General features: G+C 35.5%; 1 protein-coding gene across 3 annotated transcripts in view; it reads left to right on the forward strand.

The window, feature by feature from the left end:
• spz5 (spatzle 5 Toll-1 receptor) overlaps positions 1-5,301 on the forward strand; it is a 53,185-nt gene extending 47,884 nt beyond the window's left edge. For 2 of the 3 annotated variants that reach the window (XM_073084692.1, XM_073084693.1), the window contains exons 3-8: positions 351-493; positions 975-1,189; positions 1,611-1,932; positions 2,455-2,637; positions 3,267-3,440; positions 3,947-5,301. In XM_073084692.1, coding sequence (XP_072940793.1) covers positions 351-493; positions 975-1,189; positions 1,611-1,932; positions 2,455-2,637; positions 3,267-3,440; positions 3,947-4,118 — 1,209 coding nt within the window. In that variant the 3' untranslated portion in view covers positions 4,119-5,301. The remainder of the gene's footprint in view (positions 1-350; positions 494-974; positions 1,190-1,610; positions 1,933-2,454; positions 2,638-3,266; positions 3,441-3,946) is intronic. The other variant, XM_073084694.1, reaches the window with a different exon arrangement.
• Positions 5,302-11,987: the final 6,686 nt, after the last annotated feature.

The following is an 11,987-nucleotide window of genomic DNA, read 5'->3' on the forward strand; positions in this document are numbered from 1 at the left end:
TAATTCCGTGAATAAATATATACTATGTCTAAATTTAGTATGTATTTTAAATAAATTTTGTAAATTTTTGCGTATATCGCCATCGCAGATATTCCGACTTGCCCATGATTGACTAGCAGATTGCTAATGACATAAAGCCGCCTTTGTATCTGTATTTATGTAAAAAGTACAAAAGATTAAATAAAAAATGACACCATTCAATTTCTACCGCCCTAAGCTCCTATCTAGTTTGTATTTAAGGACAGTACTGCTCTGTCAAACCAACTCTTAAATCTTTAAAAAAATCTTTAAACTGTAAAGCATAGATAATTACTACTATGCTGTAAAGTAATAAGTAAAATTTGTTTCAGGTAGTACTGTCATCGCATAGTGGTGACAGCTACAACTGTCCGTACGGTCAGAACTGTGGATTCGAACCCGCGCCCCCGGGCCGCTCGCCGCCCTGCGCCCAGCCCGGCCTCACGTACTGCCTACATCCGGATCCTTACCCCGAGTAAGTATTTACAGTGACTCACTAGTTCACTTCGAATTGTCAATGTTTATCTTTGTAGCATCACCATTATTACATAAATAGGCTGACACGTAATTAGTTACCAATTAGTCATTTTGTAGTAGGCAGAAATCGACAAACTTTAAGTATAGGTAAAATTAGGAATAAATTTATTATTTGTCAATAACGGACGGCGACTCTTGGCAAAACATTAAATATATTTGTTATTTTTTAATAGTGGACATAAGACAAGACGGTTGAGAATATTTTTCTCATTTGTACACCGATTTTCTTTCTATTTGTTTCGTTTGGTAGGTATTAATGAGAGAAAAGAGGATTATTTCAATGGACACAAAATACAAAGTTACTATTATGGTCTGATCCTTCTCATTCTGAGAGGAGACTCGTGCCCAGCAGTGGGGCAGTAAAGCATTGATGACGACATTGACATCACAAGCTGAATTCCCCATCCTTATACTTCCAGAAAAGTGATCCGCAAGTTAGTCGACGCGGGGCAATACGACATCCGAACACTGTTATCAGACGAAAGCAGGGAGGACTTCGACGCTCACAAGAAGGGCACTTACCCCTACGGGTACGGCCCCAACTCGCTGCCACACGTCGACCAGATCTCCCTCGTCGATGATGGGCTCTACCCTAAGGATTATAACACCAAGTTCCACTCTAGGTTTAATCATGGTAAGTTACCTGAATCAAAGGGCAATTCATAATAATAATATTATTAAAAGATGCTAAACTGTTTTAAAATACCTGCGATTTTCGCCTACAAACAACAGTGCTGTTATGTTCTAGTTTAAAAGTTTAAGATACAGTTTTACTTTTGCGAGGCATTCTATCTTAGTTTTCAGAAGTAGCAATGAATCTGTAGTTGATTTTAATTCGACTCCTGATCTACGAGTATATGGAGTTGATTACAGGTGTCCACGGGCAGCAGTATCAAATAAGTGGCATGCGAGTTTACTACCTACTTCAATTAAACAAAAAAAACCAGGCGTTGCATAATTAGTGTACCCACTTCCTATTGGAAAATGAAACATATTCTAAAACAACTGAATACTTCAAAAATATTTATCTAATAATCTTTTTTATAACATTACAGATGTATACTCCGAAAAGACACCACTACAGCCTCCATCCCAAGTGGACCCGTCGCCATACAACGCTAACGCTTACCAAGCGTCAAATTTTTCCAAATTTGGGTTCCAAGGGTACCAGCCCGACACGCCAAGCCCTTGGAGCCCGTCTTTCAACCCCTACGATGGGTATAAGAAGAGTTATAGGCAGAATAACTTGAATCATAACTTGGGAATATATAATCAGAATTATTTTAATTCTCCGAATCTGTATCAGAATTATGATTCGGATTGGTACAGAGAAGCATCCAGTGGCGTGACTCACTACAATCCTAGTGAGTGGTGGAAGTGAGTATTTATTTGTTATCTTTTAATGCTATCATTGACACATTAGTCAATAAAGGGTGATGTAATGTTGGGAAGAGAAAAAGCTTACTCACAGTGGACTAAGGTCGTTGGAGGCTTCCAATGTAAAAAGTTGATTTGATTTTACAACATTACAAATGTGTCATTACAATATTTATACACATTTTACAGATTGTTGGGTTCTCACGACCGTTTTATTTCTTTTTAGCTATTTAGCAACTGTTTGGACCCCTCAGGATCGGAGGTCCGGGGTGCCCCTTCCACCCCTTAGTCCGCTAGAGCTTACTCATTAAGATTTTTTATGTCAATGAAAATGCGACACCGATGCTTATTAAGATTTTTCAGTTATGTATTAATAAAATAAGTATAAGTATTTCTGACCTATTAAAGTTTGCTATTTTAAAAATACTTATAACCACAACTATAATAATATAAAGAAAAATATCCAACTTCGAGAGAACGAATCCATCTTACATGTTTCTTCTTTCGTCTTCACGTTTTCAGGTACATTTCACCCTCACGATCCGATTCCGACGTAACGATCGAGCGGTCCGTGTCGTTCCCGCCGCACACGACGACGATCCGACGCCCGGGACGACGGCGACGTAACGCGGAGCTGGTGAAAGCTGCGTCAAAGAGGACTCTCACTGGCGCTGAGGCTTTGAGGATAGCGCTGGGCTTGGCAAGGTTCGTAGCTGGCGTTGATTTGGTTTAGCTGGTTTTATTCCTTAATACAGTCCACATGATGGTAATTGCCTACTGTCGCACATGGACATCTGTAGTCAAGCCCAGGTGAAGTTCCTACGTCAGGTCGACCGCTAATGTGTTGCTACCCCTGAGGACTAAATTAGAATGCCTCGGATGAGTAGTTTTCCTTACCACACATTTCAAAATTTAAAGCGGAACACAACAGTTTTTATCACTGCTGTTATTAAGACGTTAAGTGTTGGGGTGTTGCCTCCGGAGTAGAATCATAAAGACTTTTACCACCTACAGAAAGTGTGTACGTCAGAAAGACAAGTAGTAGAACCAATGTGTTTCGACTGGTGAGGAATCACCGCCATAGTTACTTCTAGCACGAGACAGTTCTGCGATAACTGGGAGGATGTGGATGCCGGCTGACTTATATATGATCCGACCATTTTCTTCCTCAGGAGTTAAAATTGACTCAGATAGGACCCCAGTGCTATATTCAGTTGGTTATGAGCGGCAGTGGCCACTTACAATCAGGTGACCTGCACGCTCGAAGTAGCAAAATTTCGATGTTTAAAAAGAAGTGTTGCAGTGTTTCAGTCTAGATTCCGTTTGCTTTACAGCGCAGAATCGACAGCGGAGCGTCCGCGGCGGCAAGCGGCGACCACGGAGCAGCTGTGCCGCAGCCGCACGCAGTACGTGACGCCGCGCGCCGCGCTCAACAACAAGGGCAACTGGCGATACGTCGTCAACATGCCCGACAACATGACGCAGCTCGTGCGCGCTGAGATTTGCATGTGAGTGCATAAAATAAATCGATAGGTATAGTTAACGTAAAACTGCTAGTCCGCTCTGAATATAGAAATGAATCGCGTCGCCATAGCAAATTGTATGACTACACCTGCTCGCAACAACTTCGGAGTGGACTAGCAGTTTGGCACGGACTACTCTATTTTCGACTTCCGACGCCGTGACTTGAACTTACCTGTGATTTTTCAAAAGCATTCTACTTAAATATTAGTGAATCTCCTTTAATATATAATATCAATAGATCGGTAAACAAACACATCACATTAAAAGTAAAAACATTTTAATTTTATTTCGTTATAAAAAGTACAATATTCATTATTCATGGCATTTTATAGACGAATCAGTATTATGCGACTAGCGCCATCTATTAGTAATTTTATAAATATTTTTTTGCAGTGGACACAGTGACATCTGTTGTCGAGTAGCTCAACTAAAATGTTTTCACTAAAAAAGATAATTGTAAAGTAAATTTTAATGTTTTTTTTACTTACAGGTCAACAGAATGCAGTGGTTTATGTACAGTTCCTGTTGGATATAGTTCCCGATGCGAACAGAAATACATTCAGAAGCGACTAGTAGCCTTACAATCAAGTGGAGAAAATTTATATACAGACATTTTTTGGATACCAAGCTGTTGCCAATGTACTATAGTTGTCACTAATTAATAATTGCAAGTTAAAAACATACCATACGATATAGTATTATCTGTGTTCTTTAAAGATAAAAGTAAAATTTCGCAACGTGTTACAAACGTAGTACTGCTACTCGATAATAGATGGCGCTGTATTATCTTTCCAATAACATATTTTTAGGCTTACTTTATTTATTTCGATATAAAAATCATGACATAACGTAATATTGCTTCTTTGTATATTTTTACTAATAAATTTTCATTTGAACTTTGTCCTTTAATGTGTATTTACTTATAGTGATTTATAGTGACTATTAAATTTTGTATCTTTGTCAGCGATAGTCCTAAACCCAAAGTATTACAAAATAGCAATAGTATATTTATAACAACTTTCATTTGTAAATAGTAGGATAGTTAACTTCACTTTATATACTGCTTCAGTCAGAATTATCTTGACATTCTGTTACTCATAAGCCTACATAACATTCAGTTTAACCGTTAACAGTCGATCAAATAAATTTATCGTATTACTTTTAAAACAAATTTCAAAAAACATTTTAGGTAATAGAATATGGATATTCGTTATTTCAATAATGAATGAAAGGCCGTTATATAAAGTACAGCGCACATTAAAACAGATGGGCCATGACAAAAACACATTTGGTAAAAAGTGCGATTAGTTCCATGCATTTTAAATGAAGTTACTACAAAACATTCCATTTGTTATGTTCTCTTATTAAATTTAAAATAGTCCAGAGAATTAATTATTTAATATCTTATTGAAAATGCAATGTATATTATCAGAATTTGGAATTATGTAGTCTATATCACCCCCACTTGAATTAAAATATTTTTTATACCCTAAAAGTTTCGCCCACATTTGCTATAAATAAAATAAAATAGGTCTGTTTAAATAGACAAAATGTTTGTATATTTTTACATTTTACTGCAATAAAAGTATAAGAATAATAATTATGAACAAATTATGGTAAATATTTGCATCGTCTTTGTATTTAACTTTGTTATAATGTGCGCTAACCTTTAAGTATACATATAAACGAATTTTCGGAGTTTGTATTTTATCAAAATTTATACAGACATATTTTAATCTATAAGAATGGTTATAATATAATATTTATACGCAATATCATTGATCTCTCAGATGTATTCTGGGCTACTTCTAATAATATAGTTAATGTAATAAAACGATTACAATACATATGTATTTTATTTCTACCCTCATTTTTGAACCTCACTCACATTATCTTGAAGCTACAGGTTAGTCTGACAGTATCTGGTTTAGATGTAATTGTAAATTGATAAAAACGAAAATAGTGTCTCAATTGTGACATTGTGTATATGACCTAAAGGTTGACTGGTAGAGTATTCGTAGCATTAAGTCCGCCTCTGTACCATATTCTAGGTATAAGAAGAATAAATAAATTAAATAAATAAATAGGAGTATCTCACTGTGGGTATTCCTCGCATAGTTTTTGAAAATTGAGTAGTTATAAAATCTCTGTGTACTTGTTTGGAACTTGCCACAAATATCGAGGTTTTTTATTTAGTGAGTACTTTATATTTTTAAGATAATAAGAATTCCAGCAAAAACGCACGAGACTGCACATTTACACTATCATTCTGTGTCGTGATTTACACATGCTAGTACCTAGACGCACAAGAGGAATCGAAGTTTACTACTTAATATCAGCTTAGCTGAGCACTCTGGAACACTACACACGTTCAAATGATACGTCGAACGCTCATTAGAATCCGAAAAATCATAAAAAAATGGTACAAAATATTCGACTAAGAAATATTGTCCATCCAATCCATTAGTAAAATTTTAATTTAAAATGCAAATCTCCTTCTTCTCTATCGAAAGTTGTAATTAAACACTGAAGAAAAATCGCGAGTTAGAAGTATCTTCGTGATAAGTTTTATGTTTTTATATATTCAACGATTGAAAAACTAAAACGTAATGACAATTTTATACAACAACCAGCTGACCCGGCAAACGTTGTGCTGCCATATAAATATAAAAATGTTAAGGGTGAACAACCCTTATCACTTAGGGGTATGAAAAATAGATAGTAGCCGATTCTCAGACCTACTTAATATGCATATAACATTTGGTGAAAATCGGTAAAGCCGTTTCGGAGGAGTACGGTAACTAACATTGTGACACGAGAATTTTATATATAAGAGAGATAATAACATCACAACAATATGACAGGAGGGTAGACATCATTTTTTAGATTTTTAAAGCGTCATAACAATGCGATGTCAATGGATTTTACTATTAACAATTTAAGGCACAATAAATTTATAATATAATTAGAGGTGCCCGCGGGTTCGCCTGCATTTTAAAGAAATAATATGACATACATAAAACGGAAAATTTGTACCTACATTGGAATGTCAGTGGTGCTATCTGTCGAAAATTGGTCTTACCACCTCCAAACCCTCGTGGGCTCTTGGACAACAACTTTGCTAAAGATCATCACTTCATCAAATGCATAGTTTCCGATTCTATAACTACTCACGAATTAAAAATTAATTAAAAAAACCTTTTCCCACGGACTAAATTGTGAATCTAAACCATTCTTAAGTCCCCTTGAACACACACAACAAATTTCGTCAAAATCGGTCCAGTCGTTTAGGAGGAGTTCAGTGACATACACACGCACATAAGAAATATATATATATATAAAGATAGACATTAAGATATATTTTTTCATTTCATATATTATCAAGCCAAGACAAGCAATATTGGAGTTAAGACAGCCATAACAATTAGAGAAGTCGCTTATGAGCATAAGATCACGTACGTATTGCGATATAACTTATTTTCTTTTTGTCTTTCTTTGTTCTACGCTTAATTGCATTTTCACATTTTATGTTGTACATTATACAGTGAGACAAAAAGACAAATATAGTACCTACTGACATTATAACAGAAGAAATTTAGGAGCTTTAGGTCGATGTTACGAAAATTGTGCAAATTTGTGGTTTGACTGCCGTGGTACCTGCTTATTTCTGCCTGCACTTTGGTTTGAAGGATGTGACAAGAAAGAGATTTTGAAAGAGATTTTACACGAGGCATTTTAACTTAATCATCAGAAATGGCAATGCTTTAATGGTTAACCGTAAGTACAACTCACTGTTATTTGGTATTGATTAAGGACATAATATATTATGCACAAAAGCAACCTACCATGTTATGAAAAGTACTCTTACTACTCCAATGTTATGTCACAAAATGCCTTATTTTCTTGTATCTTATTGAATTTTATTGCAGAGACATTGAAATAATGAATGAATAATTAATTTTATTTTCCATTTATTCCTTGATAAATCTACTATTGGACTTATAGGCCTCCCCTAGTTAGTGCGTGTTTTGCCGTAGTCACAACACTTGACTGCGTGTTAGCGACCATGGAAGACAAATAACTTTGCTAGACCCTGTAGTTCGTCACCTCAATTTGATTATTCGCCTCCTAAGATATTTACGGAAAAGAAATAGTGCTATTTGGTGTCACAAAATAAATAAAAACAATTTAATAATCAAAAGTTTGTTTATATGATACACGTTTTAAATTGTCTTTCCATTTTTAACTGCGGATTGACTGACGCACTAAGATCTATAAAATGCGATCACAGTAATATATTACAGTCACAGTGTTATTCTATTTTACAAAAGTACTCTTCTGCAGAAATTGACAGGGATTTTAAATGCGCAATATGAACAAAAAGAGCTATTTAAATTATGTATTTAATCAATCGTTAAAAATTAAAACAATCAGTTTATCTGGCTAACAAATCATACAACTCCATCGATCAATCCTTTTATTTTGAAAAATAATCAAAGCGTTTTTGAAATTGCTGTAAACAGTTTTCCTTGTGATAAGCAAATAAATGTATCGCACAATTTTTCAACTATAAGCTTAAGAAAATGATCTGCAATTTGCAGATGCAAATGTAACCTTCATTCCCCCTACAGTGAGATCTCACTCCAGACCACATATTTTCCTACGATTGAGTTAACGACGGAGTTAGGGATCGCCATCTGCGAGGGACCCTTGGGCCCGCGTCCCGGGATTGAGCCTACCTTAACAAATTTTCCCTTAAGCTTCTAACATGACAACGTATTTATCGAAACAATGTTTCCCCGGATTATGCCTAATTCTATCAAAAGAATATAACGTTCTTTTTTATTTTGCACGCGGCGTCTTAGATTAAACCATAAATACTTGGACAGATGGAATACACAACTCAATAGTTAAGTTAAAACAAAACCTTTTACACTAATTACTTTTAGGAAACTATAATACTGAAAAAAGTCCCAGAAATATTACTACAGTCGCAAACTATGATGCCAAAATAGTGATCAAACGATTCGCAAATTTTCAAACACTAATGTCTGCTACAATAAGACTGAAAGCACTTATAGCAAGCGCCAAAACTCACGCTTTTAAAAATAAAAATCCAAGCAAAAAGTCGCTCGACACGCGTAAAAGTAAAGAGGAAGCGGGGAAAAAATCAATGCTTGCGTTTTATGTTCTGTGCGTGTGACAGATCGGTCGTCATGGCGACGAGCGCGGGGGAAGAATCGCGCGGGAAAGAACGACTTAACTCAGTCAGGGTTGAAACAAAATGGCGTCTTTGCTTCCCGCGTAAAGTTGACGTTAACGCTGCGTTCATATTTACGCTTTTATTATTTTGATGGAGTTTCTTGTGCGTCGCGGGAAAGAGACGGAAGATAGGGTAAGGGAGCCGGTAATCGATATTACGCACTTTTGTAGCAATGAAATTGGCGCGGCACGATGCAAGAACGCGGTTTGCACGCGTACGCGTTGCAACCATTTTAATTTTTGATTTTGCACCTCGCCTCGACACTTTGTGGTCCTAGTTTTGCTTTACTTTTTTGTTATTTTAATAATTTTGAATATGCTATTTTTGGTGAAGACGTACAGAAACTCACAACAGAGCACAATGCGAATACGTTTAGAATTTTGTTTTAGCTCTTACCAATAATGTAAAGTTTTTTGATTACTTGTACACTGAGATTTTGATAGAGACGTTGACACTGATAAAATTATCCACGTTGAACGAACTCTACTCATATTATTTATTTTATTGTATAATGTCATAACCGATAATATAATATCTCATAATAAATAGAAAAGAATGTAGATTTATGACAATTAAAACATTTTACAATAACATAAAAACAATATGTTTATTCTAGAGATTACTTATAATATTTAAATAAAAATTAGTTCTATTGATACCAATCATTGCAGTTTCATCTACTGAAAATAAACGAATGTTATAAACAGATAAATAGTAAATCTAAGAAATATAAATATAAATATTTTATTTCTATAAAATTTAAAAACGGGTCTCATCGTATTGTGCAAGCTTACAAAATGGCTGCCTTGTTTCGTAAATAATCACACAGAAATATTTATTATTTATTCAATATTCAATATTAAGTCATACTAAATAGGATAGGACCAAAATCTAAATAGGAATTTTATAATTAAGCACAATACTAGACCCAAATAATTTAACTTGTCACCCAATATTGGATGCAGGACTATATAATAAATAATTCGTGTGCATGGTGGTATTATGATGACTCACTGTGGAGGGAGCCGCTCGTAGGAATGGGTTCGCCTCGCAAAATTATTATTTATTCTTCGAATTCTCTGACGTCGATAGTAAAATTTAATAGTTTCAGTGAGTGTAGTTAATATTAGGTATATATTATGGTGGTTCTTGTTTAACAAAATATAATAATTTAGCGAATTATGTACGAACAATATTTTAGTTATATACTTAGGGATATTTTAATAGTAAACAACTATAATGTAAAATTACGTTAATTTGAAATAAAGGACTGTATTTTTTTCTCTTTTTATTAGTAACATAAATTTTATTAACACGCATTTATTAGCTTTGGTTGTACTTGTATGTATGTATGTATGTATGTATGTATGTATGTGTGTATGTATGTATGTATGTATGTATGTAACGGAATCTTCAAACCCTATTTCTATCCAACTTTCTTCTTTTCTTTCTAATCCAAATCTTTGAACGTTCAATTTAATTCATTTTTTTTATAATTATGTTTTATTGATTTCTTTCTGACTAAAATTTTAACTGAAAATGTTAGTACATATATATATATAATCTGAAAATTGCGCAGTGAATATTTGCTCACGAAAGAAACTATCTTTATGTAGGGACGTTGTTTTTTTCTTTTATAACATAATTAGAATAAGCAAACAATCTTGTAGTTCATGAACCTAAATGGTTACGCCGATCATATATGCCTTGCTACATCATACAACAAAGTTGTTACACCGTTAGTGCCTTTGCCACGGGATATAAGAACGTATGATACAGCTGCCATAAGGCAAAAAAAAGTGAGGTGTCACAATCGACTTACAAAAAGTCCTACAACTATTAATGTTCAATTTATTGTTATCCTCTTTTCTTTTTTTTACAACAAAGGAGAATGAAGCCCACGTGCTAGTAAGTGGCTACTGCCGGCTATGGACAGCTGTAATAAATAGTAGATAAGATTAGATTCCTACCTGAGGTCGGTCACAGATGCTTGGCTAGCCCCGAAGGCTAAGTCGAAATACATCGAATAGCAGTGCTTAATACTGCTTTTATTAGGTTTAAAAAGGGGGTGTTGCTGCCCCCCAGAGTGGAACCAAAAAGTGTATAATTTCACGAGCATCATAACTTTGCCACCCATAATATAAGAAAACCATCATTAGAAAAAATATCGAAAAATATATCGTAGAACCAGAATGATTTTACTGTACACATTTCTTATAAAATAAGCATAACAGATGATTAATATAAATCAAACAGTATATTGAACTATAAATTTATATAGTTTGTCACAAACTGTACACTTAATATACTCTTTAGTTCTACCAAACATTTGGCAGCCGTTTGTTGTAGAAATATCTTGCTTCTTAGAATCAAAATAAAACATTGAATATATTTTATAATTTCTTTGACATCATTCATCAAATCGTAATTCAATATTGCTGATGTATTTTGATTTCTACGACATCGTGGATGATCGTAGTTGTATTAAAGTAAAATTAGACATAGATTTTCCATTTCAATAATAGCGGTTTACATACAGATTTTACTCCCCATGGTAATTATATTTAATAACCATTTTAAACTCAGGTGTTCAGTGTCTGTCGATATAAATGTAATTACAATAAGGTGTTTAAGTAGATGAAGGGGAGCTTTTTAGACAGACTAAGTCAAGTGTCCCGCCACAGTCCATGGGGCACCTCGGATCATCGCAGATTTACGAGGGGACCACAAGTCCTGCCATATATAGGTGAATACCGTATGCACTGGGGTTCAAACCCTCTTTGCACCTTACATCCTGAACGCAAAACAATCGGAAACACCAACCTGTCGCAACATGGGGAATGTCGCACCCTCTCGCAAAAATGGCAAAATAATTTCATTACCGCACATAAACAAATTTTGCGGACAGAGCTATGGAAATGAGCCGTTCCGTTCGTTCGAAGATAGCGTCGCGAAAAATGCGTAAGAAACGACGCAATCCAAGTTGCGTACGTGAACGCGATCGATAGGAACGCGAAAGCTCCGAAGTTGGAAGTAAACAGATCGAAGCGAGCGAATGTGCTCCGAATCGAATCCCGCCAAATGCACCGACAGCTGTGCGTAGCTCGTAGCGCGTAGCTGTAGAGGCGGCGCCACCGGCCCTATTATTATTATTTGTAAACAAGCGTGTGCGGGCGCGGGGCGTCACGTGACCGGCCGCCATTGGCCGCGGCAGCTGCGTCGCCGCCGCGCGCGCCAGTCCTCCGCCGACCGCCGCCGCGCCAGCGCG

Source organism: Epargyreus clarus, unplaced genomic scaffold, assembly GCF_041222505.1.
Source record: "Epargyreus clarus isolate Ecla_fem2 unplaced genomic scaffold, WU_Ecla_fem_2.2 ptg000021l, whole genome shotgun sequence".
Taxonomy (NCBI): Eukaryota; Metazoa; Arthropoda; class Insecta; order Lepidoptera; family Hesperiidae; genus Epargyreus; species Epargyreus clarus.